The 26,497-nt window shown below is 38.1% G+C and overlaps 1 protein-coding gene across 1 annotated transcript in view; it reads right to left on the reverse strand.

Moving 5' to 3' along the window:
• The window catches only part of ccdc125 (coiled-coil domain containing 125), a 42,579-nt gene extending 16,899 nt beyond the window's left edge, over nt 1-25,680 (reverse strand). Inside the window, exons 1-9 of the mRNA XM_052479952.1 lie at nt 25,509-25,680; nt 24,546-24,683; nt 24,011-24,204; nt 2,984-3,042; nt 2,586-2,672; nt 2,433-2,510; nt 1,425-1,510; nt 1,246-1,328; nt 928-1,091 (exon numbers count right to left, since the gene is read on the reverse strand). Of these exons, the coding sequence (XP_052335912.1) occupies nt 928-1,091; nt 1,246-1,328; nt 1,425-1,510; nt 2,433-2,510; nt 2,586-2,672; nt 2,984-3,042; nt 24,011-24,204; nt 24,546-24,682 (888 nt within the window). The 5' untranslated portion in view covers nt 24,683; nt 25,509-25,680. The remainder of the gene's footprint in view (nt 1-927; nt 1,092-1,245; nt 1,329-1,424; nt 1,511-2,432; nt 2,511-2,585; nt 2,673-2,983; nt 3,043-24,010; nt 24,205-24,545; nt 24,684-25,508) is intronic.
• Between the last annotated feature and the right edge of the window lie 817 nt (nt 25,681-26,497).

The following is a 26,497-nucleotide window of genomic DNA, read 5'->3' on the forward strand; positions in this document are numbered from 1 at the left end:
TCTCTCTCTCCTCCTGTTCCCTTTGTCTCTCTCTCTCTGGAACCTCCTGCCCTCTCTCTCTCTCCTCCTGTTCCCTATGTCTCTCTCTCTCTCCTCCTGTTCCCTATGTCTCTCTCTCTCTCTCCTCCTGTTCCCTATGTCTCTCTCTCTCTCTCTCCTCCTGTTCCCTATGTCTCTCTCTCTCTCTGGAACCTCCTGCCCTCTCTCTCTCCTCCTGTTCCCTATCTCTCTCTCTCTCTCTCTCTCTCTCTCTCTCTCTCTCTCTCTCTCTCTCTCTCTCTCTTCCTTCTGTTCCCTATGTCTCCCTCTCTCTCTCTCCTCCTGTTCCCTATGTCTCTCTCTCTCTCTCTGGAACCTCCTGCCCTCTCTCTCTCCTCCTGTTCCTGTCTCCTCTCTCTCTCTCTCTCTCCTCCTGTTCCTATGTCTCTATGTCTCTCTCTCTCTCTCCTCTCTCTCTCTCTCTCTCTCTCTCTCTCTCTCTCTCTCTCTCTCTCTCTCTCTCTCTCTCTCTCTCTCTCTCTCTCTCTCTCTCTCTCTCTCTCTCTCTCTCTCTCTCTCTCTCTCTTCCTTTCTGTTCCCTATGTCTCTCTCTCTCTCTCTCCTCCTGTTCCCTATGTCTCTCTCTCTCTCTGGAACCTCCTGCCCTCTCTCTCTCCTCCTGTTCCCTATCTCTCTCTCTCTCTCTCTCTCTCTCCTCCGGTTCCCTCTGTCTCTGTCTCCCTCTCTGGCTCCTCCTGCCCTCTCTCTCCTTATCCTCCTGCCCTCTCCCTCCTTGTCCTCCTGCCCTCTCTCTCTGGCTCCTCCTGCCCTCTCTCTCTCCTCCTGTTCCTTCAATCTCTGTCTCTCTCTGGTTCCTCCTGCCCTCTCTCTCTCTCTGGTTCCTCCTGCCCTCTCTCTCTGGTTCCTCCTGCCCTCTCTCTCTCTCACCTCCAGAACAGTCCCCTGGTCCTCCTCTCTCCCCTGGGTGCATGAAGGCTTGGTCCCCTGGTCCTCCTCTCTCCCCTGGGTGCATGAAGGCTTGGTCCCCTGGAAGGCTCTCTGTTCCCGGACATTCAGCATGGCTAGGAGTTCCAAACACTGCTGACTCACAGCTACACGTGCGCGCGCGTACACACACGCACACACACACGCACGCACACACACAGGCACAAAGGGAGAGAGAGAAGCACATACACTCTTTCTCAATTCCATTGCAAGACAGTGACAAGTATAATTGTTGATTGAGCAGAAGGACTAGGTACCTACCTGTGTTCTCTGTCCTCAGCTCCTGTACCTCTCTCCTCCTGTCTCCCAGGCTGTCACTCAGGGCCTTATTCTCACTGCAAACTCTGCCCACACATACACACTGACCAATCAAAATCTGCAAACCCTACCCATAAGCACACACCAACCAATCAAAAACGGGGAAAAAACCATGACCTCACCTGACATATTTCTGCTCCCAGGACTGCTCAAAGTTCTTGAAGTGCATCTGGTTATACGTGATCTCCCACTGCAGGCCATTCACTTCCTGTGACAGAGTTCATAAATACATGTTCAAGCTGTAAGTGCACTGTAATAACCTAGGAAATACTGCATATTTAGGATGTATTAAAACAAGCAGAATTCTTTGAAAGTACCAGAAAGCTCCCATTGTTACCACATAATTTACTGCAGTGTTTCTCAACTCCAGTCCTCCAGTCCCTCCAAACAGCCCAACTCCAGTCCAACTCCAGGACTGGTGTTGGGCTGTTGGGGGTACTAGAGGACTGGAGTTGGGCTGTTGGGGGTACTGGAGGACTGGAGTTGGGCTGTTGGGGGTACTGGAGGACTGGAGTTGGGCTGTTGGGGGTACTGGAGGACTGGAGTTGGGCTGTTGGGGGTACTGGAGGACTGGAGTTGGGCTGTTGGGGGTACTGGAGGACTGGAGTTGGGCTGTTGGGGGTACTGGAGGACTGGAGTTGGGCTGTTGGGGGTACTGGAGGACTGGAGTTGGGCTGTTGGGGGTACTGGAGGACTGGAGTTGGGCTGTTGGGGGTACTGGAGGACTGGAGTTGGGCTGTTGGGGGTACTAGAGGACTGGAGTTGGGCTGTTGGGGGGACTGGAGGACTGGAGTTGGGCTGTTGGGGGTACTGGAGGACTGGAGTTGGGCTGTTGGGGGTACTGGAGGACTGGAGTTGGGCTGTTGGGGGTACTGGAGGACTGGAGTTGGGCTGTTGTGGGTACTGGAGGACTGGAGTTGGGCTGTTGGGGGGACTGGAGGACTGGTTGAGAAACACTGCACTAGTAAATACCAGGTAAATTCTAGTGAAAGCCACATAAGTCAGAGTCTGAAATTCATTAGCAAGGTGACTGATTCTTATAGTATGTGAAAGTAAACAAACCAATCCTTTATTTGACCTACCTTCCTGTGGACTTTTAACATAACAGGCCAGAAACAAACAACATTCACCTTTTCCAGAGCCTTGGTCCTCTCCTCACTCTTCTGGAGTAGAATCTTAGTGTGAGAGGTCGCCCTGTCTAGAATACTCTGGAAGAAAAAGAGGGGAAGTGCATTTTAAACAAATGAAAAGGGAGTATTGAGATTGTATGTGTCTGTATTTACCTGACTCTGTAGGATCTTCAGTGCTTCGTGTTTTCCCTCCAGGTGACGACTGGTGACCTCCAACTCACAGCGCAGTAGCTCTGCCTCCTGTTAGAACAGGTCACCAACATTCACCAACGATGGCAAAGAAAGTACTACGAACAACCCTCTCTAAATATGGTGTGTGTGTGTGTGTGTGTGTGTGTGTGTGTGTGTGTGTGTGTGTGTGTGTGTGTGTGTGTGTGTGTGTGTGTGTGTGTGTGTGTGTGTGTGTGTGTGTGTGTCTTTTAATGTCTGTGATTTTAATTTTGATCAGGTTTTTTTTCTCCTGCTGCACAACACATTTCCTCATTAAGGATAATAACCAGCTGCACCATGGCAAACCACAGATCAAATGTCATCCTTCTTCCTGTCCTCACCTCGGTCACTTCCTGTAGCCTCTCTCGCAGCTCCTCAGTGGACAGATCGCTCAGGGATTCTAGAGCAGAGGGAAACACTTCATGTGCTATACGAATCACTGTCTGAGATAAAACTGAGTCAGGAGTGTGTGTGTGTGTGTGTGTGTGTGTGTGTGTGTGTGTGTGTGTGTGTGTGTGTGTGTGTGTGTGTGTGTGTGTGTGTGTGTGTGTGTGTGTGTGTGTGTGTGTGTGTGTGTGTGTGTGTGTGTATTAGACACTAATAGACTGTCTAACTGGCACTCAGTGAGGGAAGGTGACAGATGGTAGTCCTGGTCTTCTGTCGTCACCTCTCTCTCCCACCAAAATCAAACAGAGATGGTAAACAGACCAGAGACCAGAGCACAGAGAGAGAGACAGTTCATCACAGGAACAGGCACAACAGGTTCTGCCCCAAGTAGTATACCCTATATAAAGCCCAATGGGCCCTGGTCAAAAGTAATGCACTACACCCAATGGGTCCTGGCCTAAAGTAGTGCACTACACCCAATGGGCCCTGGCCTAAAGTAGTGCACTACACCCAATGGGCCCTGGTCAATAGTAATGCACTACACCCAATGGGCCCTGGTCAATAGTAATGCACTACACCCAATGGGCCCTGGTCTATAGTAATGCACTACACCCAATGGGCCCTGGTCAATAGTAATGCACTACACCCAATGGGCCCTGGTCAATAGTAATGCACTACACCCAATGGGCCCTGGTCTTTAGTAATGCACTACACCCAATGGGCCCTGGTCTATAGTAATGCACTACACCCAATGGGCCCTGGTCTATAGTAGTGCACTACACCCAATGGGCCCTGGTCAAAAGTAATGCACTACACCCAATGGGTCCTGGCCTAAAGTAGTGCACTACACCCAATGGGCCCTGGCCTAAAGTAGTGCACTACACCCAATGGGCCCTGGTCAATAGTAATGCACTAAACCCAATGGGCCCTGGTCTATAGTAATGGACTACACCCAATGGGCCCTGGTCTATAGTAATGCACTACACCCAATGGGCCCTGGTCTATAGTAATGGACTACACCCAATGGGCCCTGGTCTATAGTAGTGCACTACACCCAATGGGCCCTGGTCTATAGTAGTGCACTACATAGGGAATAGGGTGCCATTAACGATTCAGCCACAGGGCTCGCACCAGAAGGGTCGTGTTCATTCGGGAACCAAATGGAAAACATTGGTTCTGTCCCAATAATATCTCACTTTTCCTGAAGTGTACACTTGTTCACTTCCCTTCAGGCCCATGCCTACACCAATCCAATGCTTTCACAAATTTGTGCAGAGTAGAGAACGAGTGCACACTTCAGAAGGAAGGAGAGGTCATTTGGACGCAACCATTTTAACACGTTTGGTGCCTAATGAATACGACCCAGCACATACTGATTAACCTCCATGTACTGGACACCCTGAGGCAATAGAACAGTCTTTCATTGTGTTTACCTTCAGCCCTTCTGAGAAAGCACTTAACACAAATCATTATTCATTATAGAGTTACTGTTGACTACAGCATGGTCATTATTCATTACAGAGTTACTGTTGACTACAGACAGCATGGTCATTATTCATTACAGAGTTACTGTTGACTACAGCATGGTCATTATTCATTACAGAGTTACTGTTGACTACAACATGGTCATTATTCATTATAGAGTTACTGTTGACTACAGCATGGTCATTATTCATTATAGAGTTACTGTTGACTACAGACAGCATGGTCATTATTCATTACAGAGTTACTGTTGACTACAGCATGGTCATTATTCATTACAGAGTTACTGTTGACTACAACATGGTCATTATTCATTACAGAGTTACTGTTGACTACAACATGGTCATTATTCATTACAGAGTTACTGTTGACTACAACATGGTCATTATTCATTACAGAGTTACTGTTGACTAAAACATGGTCATTATTCATTATAGAGTTACTGTTGACTACAGACAGCATGGTCATTATTCATTACAGAGTTACTGTTGACTGATGGTCATTATTCATTACAGAGTTACTGTTGACTGGTCATTATTCATTACAGAGTTACTGTTGACTACAACATGGTCATTATTCATTATAGAGTTACTGTTGACTACAGACAGCATGGTCATTATTCATTACAGAGTTACTGTTGACTACAACATGGTCATTATTCATTACAGAGTTACTGTTGACTACAGCATGGTCATTATTCATTATAGAGTTACTGTTGACTACAACATGGTCATTATTCATTACAGAGTTACTGTTGACTACAACATGGTCATTATTCATTATAGAGTTACTGTTGACTACAGACAGCATGGTCATTATTCATTACAGAGTTACTGTTGACTACAACATGGTCATTATTCATTACAGAGTTACTGTTGACTACAACATGGTCATTATTCATTACAGAGTTACTGTTGACTACAGCATGGTCATTATTCATTACAGAGTTACTGTTGACTACAGCATGGTCATTATTCATTACAGAGTTACTGTTGACTACAGACAGCATGGTCATTATTCATTACAGAGTTACTGTTGACTACAACATGGTCATTATTCATTACAGAGTTACTGTTGACTACAGCATGGTCATTATTCATTATAGAGTTACTGTTGACTACAGCATGGTCATTATTCATTACAGAGTTACTGTTGACTACAACATGGTCATTATTCATTATAGAGTTACTGTTGACTACAACATGGTCATTATTCATTATAGAGTTACTGTTGACTACAACATGGTCATTATTCATTATAGAGTTACTGTTGACTACAACATGGTCATTATTCATTATAGAGTTACTGTTGACTACAACATGGTCATTATTCATTACAGAGTTACTGTTGACTACAACATGGTCATTATTCATTATAGAGTTACTGTTGACTACAACATGGTCATTATTCATTATAGAGTTACTGTTGACTACAACATGGTCATTATTCATTATAGAGTTACTGTTGACTACAACATGGTCATTATTCATTACAGAGTTACTGTTGACTACAACATGGTCATTATTCATTATAGAGTTACTGTTGACTACAACATGGTCATTATTCATTACAGAGTTACTGTTGACTACAGCATGGTCATTATTCATTATAGAGTTACTGTTGACTACAGCATGGTCATTATTCATTATAGAGTTACTGTTGACTACAGCATGGTCATTATTCATTACAGAGTTACTGTTGACTACAGCATGGTCATTATTCATTACAGAGTTACTGTTGACTACAACATGGTCATTATTCATTACAGAGTTACTGTTGACTACAACATGGTCATTATTCATTACAGAGTTACTGTTGACTACAGCATGGTCATTATTCATTACAGAGTTACTGTTGACTACAACATGGTCATTATTCATTACAGAGTTACTGTTGACTACAGCATGGTCATTATTCATTATAGAGTTACTGTTGACTACAGCATGGTCATTATTCATTACAGAGTTACTGTTGACTACAGCATGGTCATTATTCATTACAGAGTTACTGTTGACTACAGCATGGTCATTATTCATTACAGAGTTACTGTTGACTACAGCATGGTCATTATTCATTACAGAGTTACTGTTGACTACAGCATGGTCATTATTCATTACAGAGTTACTGTTGACTACAGCATGGTCATTATTCATTACAGAGTTACTGTTGACTACAACATGGTCATTATTCATTACAGAGTTACTGTTGACTTATTCATTACAGAGTTACTGTTGACTACAGCATGGTCATTATTCATTACAGAGTTACTGTTGACTACAGTATGGTCATTATTCATTACAGAGTTACTGTTGACTACAGCATGGTCATTATTCATTACAGAGTTACTGTTGACTACAGCATGGTCATTATTCATTACAGAGTTACTGTTGACTACAGCATGGTCATTATTCATTACAGAGTTACTGTTGACTACAGCATGGTCATTATTCATTATAGAGTTACTGTTGACTACAGCATGGTCATTATTCATTATAGAGTTACTGTTGACTACAGCATGGTCATTATTCATTACAGAGTTACTGTTGACTACAACATGGTCATTATTCATTATAGAGTTACTGTTGACTACAGCATGGTCATTATTCATTACAGAGTTACTGTTGACTACAGCATGGTCATTATTCATTACAGAGTTACTGTTGACTACAACATGGTCATTATTCATTATAGAGTTACTGTTGACTACAGCATGGTCATTATTCATTACAGAGTTACTGTTGACTACAGTATGGTCATTATTCATTACAGAGTTACTGTTGACTACAGCATGGTCATTATTCATTACAGAGTTACTGTTGACTACAACATGGTCATTATTCATTATAGAGTTACTGTTGACTACAGCATGGTCATTATTCATTACAGAGTTACTGTTGACTACAGCATGGTCATTATTCATTACAGAGTTACTGTTGACTACAGCATGGTCATTATTCATTACAGAGTTACTGTTGACTACAACATGGTCATTATTCATTACAGAGTTACTGTTGACTACAGCATGGTCATTATTCATTACAGAGTTACTGTTGACTACAACATGGTCATTATTCATTACAGAGTTACTGTTGACTACAGCATGGTCATTATTCATTACAGAGTTACTGTTGACTACAACATGGTCATTATTCATTACAGAGTTACTGTTGACTACAACATGGTCATTATTCATTACAGAGTTACTGTTGACTACAGCATGGTCATTATTCATTATAGAGTTACTGTTGACTACAGCATGGTCATTATTCATTACAGAGTTACTGTTGACTACAGGTCATTATTCATTATAGAGTTACTGTTGACTACAACATGGTCATTATTCATTACAGAGTTACTGTTGACTACAACATGGTCATTATTCATTACAGAGTTACTGTTGACTACAGCATGGTCATTATTCATTACAGAGTTACTGTTGACTACAACATGGTCATTATTCATTACAGAGTTACTGTTGACTACAACATGGTCATTATTCATTACAGAGTTACTGTTGACTACAGCATGGTCATTATTCATTACAGAGTTACTGTTGACTACAGTATGGTCATTATTCATTATAGAGTTACTGTTGACTACACAGCATGGTCATTATTCATTACAGAGTTACTGTTGACTACAGCATGGTCATTATTCATTACAGAGTTACTGTTGACTACAGCATGGTCATTATTCATTACAGAGTTACTGTTGACTACAACATGGTCATTATTCATTACAGAGTTACTGTTGACTACAGCATGGTCATTATTCATTACAGAGTTACTGTTGACTACAACATGGTCATTGTTCATTATAGAGTTACTGTTGACTGGTCATTATTCATTACAGAGTTACTGTTGACTACAACATGGTCATTATTCATTATAGAGTTACTGTTGACTACAGCATGGTCATTATTCATTACAGAGTTACTGTTGACTACAACATGGTCATTATTCATTATAGAGTTACTGTTGACTACAACATGGTCATTATTCATTACAGAGTTACTGTTGACTACAGCATGGTCATTATTCATTATAGAGTTACTGTTGACTACAACATGGTCATTATTCATTACAGAGTTACTGTTGACTACAGCATGGTCATTATTCATTACAGAGTTACTGTTGACTACAGCATGGTCATTATTCATTACAGAGTTACTGTTGACTACAGCATGGTCATTATTCATTACAGAGTTACTGTTGACTACAACATGGTCATTATTCATTATAGAGTTACTGTTGACTACAACATGGTCATTATTCATTACAGAGTTACTGTTGACTACAGCATGGTCATTATTCATTATAGAGTTACTGTTGACTACAACATGGTCATTATTCATTACAGAGTTACTGTTGACTACAGCATGGTCATTATTCATTACAGAGTTACTGTTGACTACAACATGGTCATTATTCATTATAGAGTTACTGTTGACTACAGCATGGTCATTATTCATTACAGAGTTACTGTTGACTACAACATGGTCATTATTCATTACAGAGTTACTGTTGACTACAACATGGTCATTATTCATTACAGAGTTACTGTTGACTACAGCATGGTCATTATTCATTACAGAGTTACTGTTGACTACAGCATGGTCATTATTCATTACAGAGTTACTGTTGACTACAGCATGGTCATTATTCATTACAGAGTTACTGTTGACTACAGCATGGTCATTATTCATTACAGAGTTACTGTTGACTACAGCATGGTCATTATTCATTACAGAGTTACTGTTGACTACAGCATGGTCATTATTCATTACAGAGTTACTGTTGACTACAACATGGTCATTATTCATTACAGAGTTACTGTTGACTACAGCATGGTCATTATTCATTACAGAGTTACTGTTGACTACAGCATGGTCATTATTCATTACAGAGTTACTGTTGACTACAGCATGGTCATTATTCATTACAGAGTTACTGTTGACTACAGCATGGTCATTATTCATTATTCATTACAGAGTTACTGTTGACTACAACATGGTCATTATTCATTACAGAGTTACTGTTGACTACAACATGGTCATTATTCATTACAGAGTTACTGTTGACTACAACATGGTCATTATTCATTACAGAGTTACTGTTGACTACAACATGGTCATTATTCATTACAGAGTTACTGTTGACTACAACATGGTCATTATTCATTACAGAGTTACTGTTGACTACAACATGGTCATTATTCATTACAGAGTTACTGTTGACTACAACATGGTCATTATTCATTACAGAGTTACTGTTGACTACAACATGGTCATTATTCATTACAGAGTTACTGTTGACTACAACATGGTCATTATTCATTACAGAGTTACTGTTGACTACAACATGGTCATTATTCATTACAGAGTTACTGTTGACTACAACATGGTCATTATTCATTACAGAGTTACTGTTGACTACAACATGGTCATTATTCATTATAGAGTTACTGTTGACTACAGACAGCATGGTCATTATTCATTACAGAGTTACTGTTGACTACAGCATGGTCATTATTCATTACAGAGTTACTGTTGACTACAACATGGTCATTATTCATTATAGAGTTACTGTTGACTACAACATGGTCATTATTCATTACAGAGTTACTGTTGACTACAACATGGTCATTATTCATTATAGAGTTACTGTTGACTACAGACAGCATGGTCATTATTCATTACAGAGTTACTGTTGACTACAACATGGTCATTATTCATTACAGAGTTACTGTTGACTACAACATGGTCATTATTCATTACAGAGTTACTGTTGACTACAACATGGTCATTATTCATTACAGAGTTACTGTTGACTACAACATGGTCATTATTCATTACAGAGTTACTGTTGACTACAACATGGTCATTGTTCATTATAGAGTTACTGTTGACTACAACATGGTCATTATTCATTACAGAGTTACTGTTGACTACAACATGGTCATTATTCATTATAGAGTTACTGTTGACTACAACATGGTCATTATTCATTACAGAGTTACTGTTGACTACAACATGGTCATTATTCATTATAGAGTTACTGTTGACTACAACATGGTCATTATTCATTACAGAGTTACTGTTGACTACAACATGGTCATTATTCATTACAGAGTTACTGTTGACTACAACATGGTCATTATTCATTACAGAGTTACTGTTGACTACAACATGGTCATTATTCATTACAGAGTTACTGTTGACTACAACATGGTCATTATTCATTACAGAGTTACTGTTGACTACAACATGGTCATTATTCATTACAGAGTTACTGTTGACTACAGCATGGTCATTATTCATTATAGAGTTACTGTTGACTACAGCATGGTCATTATTCATTACAGAGTTACTGTTGACTACAGCATGGTCATTATTCATTACAGAGTTACTGTTGACTACAACATGGTCATTATTCATTACAGAGTTACTGTTGACTACAACATGGTCATTATTCATTATAGAGTTACTGTTGACTACAACATGGTCATTATTCATTACAGAGTTACTGTTGACTACAACATGGTCATTATTCATTATAGAGTTACTGTTGACTACAACATGGTCATTATTCATTATAGAGTTACTGTTGACTACAGCATGGTCATTATTCATTATAGAGTTACTGTTGACTACAACATGGTCATTATTCATTACAGAGTTACTGTTGACTACAACATGGTCATTATTCATTATAGAGTTACTGTTGACTACAACATGGTCATTATTCATTATAGAGTTACTGTTGACTACAACATGGTCATTATTCATTACAGAGTTACTGTTGACTACAACATGGTCATTATTCATTACAGAGTTACTGTTGACTACAACATGGTCATTATTCATTACAGAGTTACTGTTGACTACAGACAGCATGGTCATTATTCATTACAGAGTTACTGTTGACTACAGCATGGTCATTATTCATTACAGAGTTACTGTTGACTACAACATGGTCATTATTCATTACAGAGTTACTGTTGACTACAGCATGGTCATTATTCATTATAGAGTTACTGTTGACTACAGCATGGTCATTATTCATTACAGAGTTACTGTTGACTACAACATGGTCATTATTCATTATAGAGTTACTGTTGACTACAGACAGCATGGTCATTATTCATTATAGAGTTACTGTTGACTACAGACAGCATGGTCATTATTCATTATAGAGTTACTGTTGACTACAACATGGTCATTATTCATTACAGAGTTACTGTTGACTACAGCATGGTCATTATTCATTATAGAGTTACTGTTGACTACACATGGTCATTATTCATTACAGAGTTACTGTTGACTACAACATGGTCATTATTCATTACAGAGTTACTGTTGACTACAACATGGTCATTATTCATTACAGAGTTACTGTTGACATGGTCATTATTCATTACAGAGTTACTGTTGACTACAACATGGTCATTATTCATTACAGAGTTACTGTTGACTACAACATGGTCATTATTCATTACAGAGTTACTGTTGACTACAACATGGTCATTATTCATTACAGAGTTACTGTTGACTACAACATGGTCATTATTCATTACAGAGTTACTGTTGACTACAACATGGTCATTATTCATTATAGAGTTACTGTTGACTACAGACATGGTCATTATTCATTATAGAGTTACTGTTGACTACAGCATGGTCATTATTCATTACAGAGTTACTGTTGACTACAGCATGGTCATTATTCATTACAGAGTTACTGTTGACTACAGCATGGTCATTATTCATTATAGAGTTACTGTTGACTACAGACAGCATGGTCATTATTCATTACAGAGTTACTGTTGACTACAGCATGGTCATTATTCATTATAGAGTTACTGTTGACTACAACATGGTCATTATTCATTACAGAGTTACTGTTGACTACAGCATGGTCATTATTCATTACAGAGTTACTGTTGACTACAACATGGTCATTATTCATTATAGAGTTACTGTTGACTACAGCATGGTCATTATTCATTACAGAGTTACTGTTGACTACAGCATGGTCATTATTCATTATAGAGTTACTGTTGACTACAGCATGGTCATTATTCATTATAGAGTTACTGTTGACTACAGCATGGTCATTATTCATTATAGAGTTACTGTTGACTACAGCATGGTCATTATTCATTATAGAGTTACTGTTGACTACAGCATGGTCATTATTCATTACAGAGTTACTGTTGACTACAACATGGTCATTATTCATTACAGAGTTACTGTTGACTACAACATGGTCATTATTCATTACAGAGTTACTGTTGACTACAACATGGTCATTATTCATTACAGAGTTACTGTTGACTACAACATGGTCATTATTCATTACAGAGTTACTGTTGACTACAACATGGTCATTATTCATTACAGAGTTACTGTTGACTACAACATGGTCATTATTCATTACAGAGTTACTGTTGACTACAACATGGTCATTATTCATTACAGAGTTACTGTTGACTACAACATGGTCATTATTCATTACAGAGTTACTGTTGACTACAACATGGTCATTATTCATTACAGAGTTACTGTTGACTACAACATGGTCATTATTCATTATAGAGTTACTGTTGACTACAACATGGTCATTATTCATTATAGAGTTACTGTTGACTACAACATGGTCATTATTCATTACAGAGTTACTGTTGACTACAACATGGTCATTATTCATTATAGAGTTACTGTTGACTACAGACAGCATGGTCATTATTCATTACAGAGTTACTGTTGACTACAACATGGTCATTATTCATTACAGAGTTACTGTTGACTACAACATGGTCATTATTCATTATAGAGTTACTGTTGACTACAACATGGTCATTATTCATTACAGAGTTACTGTTGACTACAACATGGTCATTATTCATTATAGAGTTACTGTTGACTACAGACAGCATGGTCATTATTCATTACAGAGTTACTGTTGACTACAACATGGTCATTATTCATTACAGAGTTACTGTTGACTACAACATGGTCATTATTCATTATAGAGTTACTGTTGACTACAACATGGTCATTATTCATTATAGAGTTACTGTTGACTACAACATGGTCATTATTCATTACAGAGTTACTGTTGACTACAACATGGTCATTGTTCATTATAGAGTTACTGTTGACTACAACATGGTCATTATTCATTATAGAGTTACTGTTGACTACAACATGGTCATTATTCATTATAGAGTTACTGTTGACTACAACATGGTCATTATTCATTACAGAGTTACTGTTGACTACAACATGGTCATTATTCATTATAGAGTTACTGTTGACTACAACATGGTCATTATTCATTACAGAGTTACTGTTGACTACAGCATGGTCATTATTCATTATAGAGTTACTGTTGACTACAACATGGTCATTATTCATTACAGAGTTACTGTTGACTACAACATGGTCATTATTCATTATAGAGTTACTGTTGACTACAGACAGCATGGTCATTATTCATTACAGAGTTACTGTTGACTACAACATGGTCATTATTCATTACAGAGTTACTGTTGACTACAACATGGTCATTATTCATTATAGAGTTACTGTTGACTACAACATGGTCATTATTCATTACAGAGTTACTGTTGACTACAACATGGTCATTATTCATTATAGAGTTACTGTTGACTACAGACAGCATGGTCATTATTCATTACAGAGTTACTGTTGACTACAACATGGTCATTATTCATTACAGAGTTACTGTTGACTACAACATGGTCATTATTCATTATAGAGTTACTGTTGACTACAACATGGTCATTATTCATTACAGAGTTACTGTTGACTACAACATGGTCATTGTTCATTATAGAGTTACTGTTGACTACAACATGGTCATTATTCATTATAGAGTTACTGTTGACTACAACATGGTCATTATTCATTATAGAGTTACTGTTGACTACAACATGGTCATTATTCATTACAGAGTTACTGTTGACTACAACATGGTCATTATTCATTATAGAGTTACTGTTGACTACAACATGGTCATTATTCATTATAGAGTTACTGTTGACTACAACATGGTCATTATTCATTATAGAGTTACTGTTGACTACAACATGGTCATTATTCATTACAGAGTTACTGTTGACTACAACATGGTCATTATTCATTATAGAGTTACTGTTGACTACAACATGGTCATTATTCATTACAGAGTTACTGTTGACTACAGCATGGTCATTATTCATTATAGAGTTACTGTTGACTACAGCATGGTCATTATTCATTATAGAGTTACTGTTGACTACAGCATGGTCATTATTCATTATAGAGTTACTGTTGACTACAGCATGGTCATTATTCATTACAGAGTTACTGTTGACTACAACATGGTCATTATTCATTATAGAGTTACTGTTGACTACAACATGGTCATTATTCATTACAGAGTTACTGTTGACTACAGCATGGTCATTATTCATTACAGAGTTACTGTTGACTACAACATGGTCATTATTCATTATAGAGTTACTGTTGACTACAGCATGGTCATTATTCATTACAGAGTTACTGTTGACTACAGCATGGTCATTATTCATTACAGAGTTACTGTTGACTACAACATGGTCATTATTCATTACAGAGTTACTGTTGACTACAACATGGTCATTATTCATTACAGAGTTACTGTTGACTACAACATGGTCATTATTCATTACAGAGTTACTGTTGACTACAACATGGTCATTATTCATTACAGAGTTACTGTTGACTACAACATGGTCATTATTCATTACAGAGTTACTGTTGACTACAACATGGTCATTATTCATTACAGAGTTACTGTTGACTACAACATGGTCATTATTCATTACAGAGTTACTGTTGACTACAACATGGTCATTATTCATTATAGAGTTACTGTTGACTACAGACAGCATGGTCATTATTCATTACAGAGTTACTGTTGACTACAGCATGGTCATTATTCATTACAGAGTTACTGTTGACTACAGCATGGTCATTATTCATTATAGAGTTACTGTTGACTACAGACAGCATGGTCATTATTCATTATAGAGTTACTGTTGACTACAGACAGCATGGTCATTATTCATTACAGAGTTACTGTTGACTACAGCATGGTCATTATTCATTATAGAGTTACTGTTGACTACAGCATGGTCATTATTCATTATAGAGTTACTGTTGACTACAACATGGTCATTATTCATTACAGAGTTACTGTTGACTACAGCATGGTCATTATTCATTATAGAGTTACTGTTGACTACAGACAGCATGGTCATTATTCATTACAGAGTTACTGTTGACTACAACATGGTCATTATTCATTATAGAGTTACTGTTGACTACAGCATGGTCATTATTCATTACAGAGTTACTGTTGACTACAACATGGTCATTATTCATTACAGAGTTACTGTTGACTACAACATGGTCATTATTCATTACAGAGTTACTGTTGACTACAGCATGGTCATTATTCATTATAGAGTTACTGTTGACTACAGCATGGTCATTATTCATTACAGAGTTACTGTTGACTACAGCATGGTCATTATTCATTACAGAGTTACTGTTGACTACAACATGGTCATTATTCATTATAGAGTTACTGTTGACTACAGCATGGTCATTATTCATTACAGAGTTACTGTTGACTACAGCATGGTCATTATTCATTACAGAGTTACTGTTGACTACAGTATGGTCATTATTCATTACAGAGTTACTGTTGACTACAGCATGGTCATTATTCATTACAGAGTTACTGTTGACTACAGCATGGTCATTATTCATTACAGAGTGACTGTTGACTACAGCATGGTCATTATTCATTACAGAGTTACTGTTGACTACAACATGGTCATTATTCATTACAGAGTTACTGTTGACTACAGCATGGTCATTATTCATTACAGAGTTACTGTTGACTACAGTATGGTCATTATTCATTACAGAGTTACTGTTGACTACAGCATGGTCATTATTCATTACAGAGTTACTGTTGACTACAGCATGGTCATTATTCATTACAGAGTGACTGTTGACTACAGCATGGTCATTATTCATTACAGAGTTACTGTTGACTACAACATGGTCATTATTCATTACAGAGTTACTGTTGACTACAGCATGGTCATTATTCATTACAGAGTTACTGTTGACTACAGCATGGTCATTATTCATTACAGAGTTACTGTTGACTACAGCATGGTCATTATTCATTACAGAGTTACTGTTGACTACAACATGGTCATTATTCATTACAGAGTTACTGTTGACTACAGCATGGTCATTATTCATTACAGAGTTACTGTTGACTACAGCATGGTCATTATTCATTACAGAGTTACTGTTGACTACAGCATGGTCATTATTCATTACAGAGTTACTGTTGACTACAGCATGGTCATTATTCATTACAGAGTTACTGTTGACTACAACATGGTCATTATTCATTACAGAGTTACTGTTGACTACAACATGGTCATTATTCATTACAGAGTTACTGTTGACTACAACATGGTCATTATTCATTACAGAGTTACTGTTGACTACAGCATGGTCATTATTCATTATAGAGTTACTGTTGACTACAGCATGGTCATTATTCATTACAGAGTTACTGTTGACTACAGCATGGTCATTATTCATTACAGAGTTACTGTTGACTACAGCATGGTCATTATTCATTACAGAGTTACTGTTGACTACAGCATGGTCATTATTCATTATAGAGTTACTGTTGACTACAGCATGGTCATTATTCATTACAGAGTTACTGTTGACTACAACATGGTCATTATTCATTACAGAGTTACTGTTGACTACAGCATGGTCATTATTCATTACAGAGTTACTGTTGACTACAACATGGTCATTATTCATTACAGAGTTACTGTTGACTACAGCATGGTCATTATTCATTACAGAGTTACTGTTGACTACAACATGGTCATTATTCATTACAGAGTTACTGTTGACTACAGCATGGTCATTATTCATTATAGAGTTACTGTTGACTACAGCATGGTCATTATTCATTACAGAGTTACTGTTGACTACAGACAGCATGGTCATTATTCATTATAGAGTTACTGTTGACTACAGACAGCATGGTCATTATTCATTATAGAGTTACTGTTGACTACAGCATGGTCATTATTCATTACAGAGTTACTGTTGACTACAACATGGTCATTATTCATTACAGAGTTACTGTTGACTACAGCATGGTCATTATTCATTACAGAGTTACTGTTGACTACAACATGGTCATTATTCATTACAGAGTTACTGTTGACTACAGCATGGTCATTATTCATTACAGAGTTACTGTTGACTACAGACAGCATGGTCATTATTCATTATAGAGTTACTGTTGACTACAGACAGCATGGTCATTATTCATTACAGAGTTACTGTTGACTACAGCATGGTCATTATTCATTACAGAGTTACTGTTGACTACAACATGGTCATTATTCATTACAGAGTTACTGTTGACTACAGCATGGTCATTATTCATTACAGAGTTACTGTTGACTACAGACAGCATGGTCATTATTCATTACAGAGTTACTGTTGACTACAGCATGGTCATTATTCATTACAGAGTTACTGTTGACTACAGCATGGTCATTATTCATTACAGAGTTACTGTTGACTACAACATGGTCATTATTCATTATAGAGTTACTGTTGACTACAGCATGGTCATTATTCATTACAGAGTTACTGTTGACTACAGCATGGTCATTATTCATTATAGAGTTACTGTTGACTACAGCATGGTCATTATTCATTACAGAGTTACTGTTGACTACAGCATGGTCATTATTCATTACAGAGTTACTGTTGACTACAACATGGTCATTATTCATTATAGAGTTACTGTTGACTACAGCATGGTCATTATTCATTACAGAGTTACTGTTGACTACAGCATGGTCATTATTCATTACAGAGTTACTGTTGACTACAGCATGGTCATTATTCATTACAGAGTTACTGTTGACTACAGCATGGTCATTATTCATTACAGAGTTACTGTTGACTACAGCATGGTCATTATTCATTACAGAGTTACTGTTGACTACAGCATGGTCATTATTCATTACAGAGTTACTGTTGACTACAGCATGGTCATTATTCATTACAGAGTGACTGTTGACTACAGCATGGTCATTATTCATTACAGAGTTACTGTTGACTACAACATGGTCATTATTCATTACAGAGTTACTGTTGACTACAGCATGGTCATTAATCATTACAGAGTTACTGTTGACTACAGCATGGTCATTATTCATTACAGAGTTACTGTTGACTACAGCATGGTCATTATTCATTACAGAGTTACTGTTGACTACAACATGGTCATTATTCATTACAGAGTTACTGTTGACTACAGCATGGTCATTATTCATTACAGAGTTACTGTTGACTACAGCATGGTCATTAATCATTACAGAGTTACTGTTGACTACAGCATGGTCATTATTCATTACAGAGTTACTGTTGACTACAACATGGTCATTATTCATTACAGAGTTACTGTTGACTACAACATGGTCATTATTCATTACAGAGTTACTGTTGACTACAGCATGGTCATTATTCATTATAGAGTTACTGTTGACTACAGCATGGTCATTATTCATTACAGAGTTACTGTTGACTACAGCATGGTCATTAATCATTACAGAGTTACTGTTGACTACAGCATGGTCATTATTCATTACAGAGTTACTGTTGACTACAGCATGGTCATTATTCATTATAGAGTTACTGTTGACTACAGCATGGTCATTATTCATTACAGAGTTACTGTTGACTACAACATGGTCATTATTCATTACAGAGTTACTGTTGACTACAGCATGGTCATTATTCATTACAGAGTTACTGTTGACTACAACATGGTCATTATTCATTACAGAGTTACTGTTGACTACAGCATGGTCATTATTCATTACAGAGTTACTGTTGACTACAACATGGTCATTATTCATTACAGAGTTACTGTTGACTACAGCATGGTCATTATTCATTATAGAGTTACTGTTGACTACAGCATGGTCATTATTCATTACAGAGTTACTGTTGACTACAGACAGCATGGTCATTATTCATTATAGAGTTACTGTTGACTACAACATGGTCATTATTCATTACAGAGTTACTGTTGACTACAACATGGTCATTATTCATTACAGAGTTACTGTTGACTACAGCATGGTCATTATTCATTACAGAGTTACTGTTGACTACAGACAGCATGGTCATTATTCATTATAGAGTTACTGTTGACTACAGACAGCATGGTCATTATTCATTACAGAGTTACTGTTGACTACAGCATGGTCATTATTCATTACAGAGTTACTGTTGACTACAACATGGTCATTATTCATTATAGAGTTACTGTTGACTACAGACAGCATGGTCATTATTCATTATAGAGTTACTGTTGACTACAGACAGCATGGTCATTATTCATTACAGAGTTACTGTTGACTACAGCATGGTCATTATTCATTACAGAGTTACTGTTGACTACAACATGGTCATTATTCATTACAGAGTTACTGTTGACTACAACATGGTCATTATTCATTACAGAGTTACTGTTGACTACAGCATGGTCATTATTCATTATAGAGTTACTGTTGACTACAGCATGGTCATTATTCATTACAGAGTTACTGTTGACTACAGACAGCATGGTCATTATTCATTATAGAGTTACTGTTGACTACAGACAGCATGGTCATTATTCATTATAGAGTTACTGTTGACTACAGACAGCATGGTCATTATTCATTACAGAGTTACTGTTGACTACAGCATGGTCATTATTCATTATAGAGTTACTGTTGACTACAGCATGGTCATTATTCATTATAGAGTTACTGTTGACTACAACATGGTCATTATTCATTACAGAGTTACTGTTGACTACAGCATGGTCATTATTCATTATAGAGTTACTGTTGACTACAGACAGCATGGTCATTATTCATTATAGAGTTACTGTTGACTACAGACAGCATGGTCATTATTCATTATAGAGTTACTGTTGACTACAGACAGCATGGTCATTATTCATTATAGAGTTACTGTTGACTACAGACAGCATGGTCATTATTCATTATAGAGTTACTGTTGACTACAGACAGCATGGTCATTATTCATTATAGAGTTACTGTTGACTACAGACAGCATGGTCATTATTCATTATAGAGTTACTGTTGACTACAGACAGCATGGTCATTATTCATTATAGAGTTACTGTTGACTACAACATGGTCATTATTCATTATAGAGTTACTGTTGACTACAGACAGCATGGTCATTATTCATTACAGAGTTACTGTTGACTACAGCATGGTCATTATTCATTATAGAGTTACTGTTGACTACAGCATGGTCATTATTCATTATAGAGTTACTGTTGACTACAGACAGCATGGTCATTATTCATTATAGAGTTACTGTTGACTACAGACAGCATGGTCATTATTCATTATAGAGTTACTGTTGACTACAGACAGCATGGTCATTATTCATTACAGAGTTACTGTTGACTACAGCATGGTCATTATTCATTACAGAGTTACTGTTGACTACAACATGGTCATTATTCATTACAGAGTTACTGTTGACTACAACATGGTCATTATTCATTATAGAGTTACTGTTGACTACAGACAGCATGGTCATTATTCATTATAGAGTTACTGTTGACTACAGACAGCATGGTCATTATTCATTACAGAGTTACTGTTGACTACAGCATGGTCATTATTCATTACAGAGTTACTGTTGACTACAACATGGTCATTATTCATTACAGAGTTACTGTTGACTACAGCATGGTCATTATTCATTACAGAGTTACTGTTGACTACAGCATGGTCATTATTCATTACAGAGTTACTGTTGACTACAGACAGCATGGTCATTATTCATTATAGAGTTACTGTTGACTACAGACAGCATGGTCATTATTCATTACAGAGTTACTGTTGACTACAGCATGGTCATTATTCATTACAGAGTTACTGTTGACTACAACATGGTCATTATTCATTATAGAGTTACTGTTGACTACAGACAGCATGGTCATTATTCATTACAGAGTTACTGTTGACTACAGCATGGTCATTATTCATTACAGAGTTACTGTTGACTACAGCATGGTCATTATTCATTACAGAGTTACTGTTGACTACAGACAGCATGGTCATTATTCATTACAGAGTTACTGTTGACTACAGCATGGTCATTATTCATTACAGAGTTACTGTTGACTACAACATGGTCATTATTCATTACAGAGTTACTGTTGACTACAGCATGGTCATTATTCATTATAGAGTTACTGTTGACTACAGCATGGTCATTATTCATTATAGAGTTACTGTTGACTACAGACAGCATGGTCATTATTCATTATAGAGTTACTGTTGACTACAGCATGGTCATTATTCATTACAGAGTTACTGTTGACTACAGACAGCATGGTCATTATTCATTACAGAGTTACTGTTGACTACAGCATGGTCATTATTCATTACAGAGTTACTGTTGACTACAGCATGGTCATTATTCATTACAGAGTTACTGTTGACTACAGCATGGTCATTATTCATTACAGAGTTACTGTTGACTACAGCATGGTCATTATTCATTATAGAGTTACTGTTGACTACAACATGGTCATTATTCATTATAGAGTTACTGTTGACTACAACATGGTCATTATTCATTACAGAGTTACTGTTGACTACAGCATGGTCATTATTCATTATAGAGTTACAGTTGACTACAACATGGTCATTAGTCATTACAGAGTTACTGTTGACTACAACATGGTCATTATTCATTACAGAGGTACTGTTGACTACAGCATGGTCATTATTCATTACAGAGTTACTGTTGACTACAGCATGGTCATTATTCATTATAGAGTTACAGTTGACTACAGCATGGTCATTAATCATTATAGAGTTACTGTTGACTACAGCATGGTCATTATTCATTACAGAGTTACTGTTGACTACAGCATGGTCATTATTCATTACAGAGTTACTGTTGACTACAGACAGCATGGTCATTATTCATTACAGAGTTACTGTTGACTACAGCATGGTCATTATTCATTACAGAGTTACTGTTGACTACAGCATGGTCATTATTCATTATAGAGTTACAGTTGACTACAACATGGTCATTATTCATTACAGAGTTACTGTTGACTACAGCATGGTCATTATTCATTACAGAGGTACTGTTGACTACAGCATGGTCATTATTCATTATAGAGTTACTGTTGACTACAACATGGTCATTATTCATTACAGAGTTACTGTTGACTACAGACAGCATGGTCATTATTCATTATAGAGTTACTGTTGACTACAACATGGTCATTATTCATTACAGAGTTACTGTTGACTACAGCATGGTCATTATTCATTATAGAGTTACTGTTGACTACAGACAGCATGGTCATTATTCATTATAGAGTTACTGTTGACTACAGCATGGTCATTATTCATTATAGAGTTACTGTTGACTACAACATGGTCATTATTCATTATAGAGTTACTGTTGACTACAACATGGTCATTATTCATTACAGAGTTACTGTTGACTACAGCATGGTCATTATTCATTACAGAGGTACTGTTGACTACAGCATGGTCATTATTCATTATAGAGTTACTGTTGACTACAACATGGTCATTATTCATTATAGAGTTACTGTTGACTACAACATGGTCATTATTCATTACAGAGGTACTGTTGACTACAGCATGGTCATTATTCATTACAGAGGTACTGTTGACTACAACATGGTCATTATTCATTACAGAGTTACTGTTGACTACAGCATGGTCATTATTCATTACAGAGTTACTGTTGACTACAGCATGGTCGTTAGAATGGTCATGTGACTTCAGAGGTTAAACCTATTGGAGAAAGATTATCCTAATGTGAGTCTTTGCACATTTCCAGACATGGATTTAAAAGCATTGGATTAAGTGTAATCGTTGGCCAGAGGCAATTTCCACCATTGCTATATCCCATGATAACAAGCGCGGAAGTGCACCGTTTGGAAGAAAGGGTAGAGAATCGGCGCACAGCAAGTTACGGATCTAGAATGTTCCTCCACCGTGACTATGAGGAACTATAGTAGCGCAGGCCTCAAAACTGCAGAAGGAGAAACGCGTTTTGAACAATAGTTTTCCTTAGACATGCCTTTGACAGTTGTGCATGACTACACAACAAGAGTGTATAGATGTAAATCACTTGTGTAAGAAGCAGGTTTAGCCAGACCATGCCGTAGGTGATGCAAACACCCATACCTGTAGAGTTCCAACTACAGTGGGGCAAGTCCCACCGTAACAATTCATATCACTGTGGGCACCCACAATAATTCATATATAATTCAAACCGTGCTTACCTGTCCCCCTAACCCTCCATTGTGGTGACGCCTGCTCCACCTCCAGCTCCTGTCTGAACACTGTGTACAGCCCACTGCAGGACGTCCAGATGAAGGCTGCCTCCCCTCCCTCGCTGCCCCTTTTCAGGAGCCCCATCCTGGGCAGCAGCTCCTCAGCATGCCCCCTGCTACCTCTCCGGCTCTGGAGCTTCTTTCTGGTAGTAGGAGGAAGGAAGGAAGTTAAGGAAGGAAGGAAGGAAGGAAGGAAGGAAGGAAGGAAGGCGCAATTAAGCCGAAACATATGGCAATGTGTGGTCTACTGAGACATGTGGCTTGAATACGAAAAATAGAATTAAAACAATGGTTCAACTGCAACTTATATTCAAGTGGTTCTTCAGTTAATATATGCCATTTAGCAAACTATTTAATCTAAAGTGGGATTTTACGTTCATTTGTTGATTTCATTTGTTAATTTTTGATGTGATCAACTGTTGGCTGGATCCCACATACCCATTAAATGTATTCACGCAAGAGGATAAGAGATCTCTCCTTTCACCTGATAGTGGAGTCTGGTCTGTTGCCCATCCCGTCCCCCAGGTCCCCCTCTGCCATGTCATCTTCACTGGGGCTGGGGCCGCCCTCGGACTGGGAAGTCTCTGGCCCTGCGGCTGGTTCTCTGTTGCCGCCCTGCATCCTGATGACATCACACAGACACACACGTTAGAGTGACAGACAGAAACAGACAGACAGACAGACACGACAGACAGACAGACAGACACAGACAGACAGACAGACAGACAGACAGACAGACAGCCAGCCAGCCAGCCAGCCAGCCAGCCGTCCGTCACCAGGATCTGTGACCTTTGCAGATCTAGGTACAGTGCAGCCAGTCCGGGTCTCCACAGCAACCCACACTGTAATGTGTGTGGGTACTCTGTGAAATGTCATGAGCACTGTAGGCTTCAATGTAAATAAGAGTTTGTTCTTAACTGACTTGCCTAGTTAAATAAAGGTTAAATAAAAAACATTTTTTTTTAAAGACAAGCAGATGCCAGTTGAAGTATATTTGTGTTAAATACATTACAAAAACTATGACTATGACCCTCCCACACCAAACTTGTGATCCAGGCAGGTAACGTTTTCCCCTCATGGAGGTGACACGGCAACAAATACAATAGGCTAGTAGTATCTAACTCTTCACATTGTCTAAGGCTACTCTAACCTTCGTCGAAATAGTGTTTCAGAGTAGACCTACGGGAACTTCGAAATAGTGTTTTAGAGTAGACCTACGGGAACTTCGAAATAGTGTTTTAGAGTAGACCTACGGGAACTTCGAAATAGTGTTTCAGAGTAGACCTACGGGAACTTCGAAATAGCAGTTATTCCGCTGACGTTGAACACACCTGTTTTCCATCGGAACAGGTGAGGCAGCCTACCTGAAAATTTGAGGAAACTAGAAGCGGTCTGTTCCCGTTCACAAATCAGACAAAATTATCGCAATAACTTGAAATAGGCCTACCTCCTTACACCCCGAAGACTGCAATCAAGGTGATACGGGTTTGTTCGTATCGATTTCAACCGAAACAACTGTCCGACCAACGTGCACCTCAACGATAAAAACGGTGCAGTTGTACTTTACAACGCGCGCAGCGCTCTACGCCAGGTTGCCAGGAAGTCAAAATGTTGAGATACTAAGTCGAAATTTCTAGAAATTATTTCAACATTTCGATATAGTAGATACCTATAGGATATGTTTCTTAATTTGCAGTAGCGGTGCGTAGGTAAAATCACTGGAGTCCCCCCCCCCCAACAAAAAAAGCCATATTACAACCTATGTGTTGTGATAATTGTGTTATTTGCTCTACAACCTGTTCGTTCATATGCCTTGCGACAGTGATATACAGGCTTAAAGGCAGAGACAATAAGAAGACTCAGTGGCAGAATACATTTAACCACACATTTGTTTTATCACAAAAGCGAATAGCAACATCTGCTCAGTGAAGTCCACAAAGCATATTGCATGTACAGTAACAGTACCATGCAAGTTAATGTTTCCGAAATTTTCGGACCACTAAACAACTATAGAATCACCACAGAGAGTTCCAGCAAGTCGCAAAGAAAACAGGAGCTGCCTCCACTATTCCAGCACCATTTCAACATAATGTAATCACCACTGCTTAGTCTAATACAGTGACAACTAAAAGATACCAAAAACAGTTTAGTCCAATCAACATAAGCTAAATATGACCGGCTGTCCATGGTTCTGATTTCTCTGTGCGCGCGTGTGCGTGTGCGCGCGTGTGTGTATGCGTACCTGCGTGTGCTTTGGTGCAAGTTGACCTATCCTACTTGTTGAGAAACGCCAATGTCATCCTCCTCTCTTTTTGTGTTGACGAAACGGTCTATCACTCGGTCATGCACTCTTTTTGTTGTGCTTGGCCACCTGGCTAAAATTTTTCCTCGCTAGCCTAACTTTCATTCATTGACAAGGTTACTGCAGCTAGTTAA

Source organism: Oncorhynchus keta, chromosome 25 (genome assembly GCF_023373465.1).
Source record: "Oncorhynchus keta strain PuntledgeMale-10-30-2019 chromosome 25, Oket_V2, whole genome shotgun sequence".
In the NCBI taxonomy this organism is placed as follows: domain Eukaryota; kingdom Metazoa; phylum Chordata; class Actinopteri; order Salmoniformes; family Salmonidae; genus Oncorhynchus; species Oncorhynchus keta.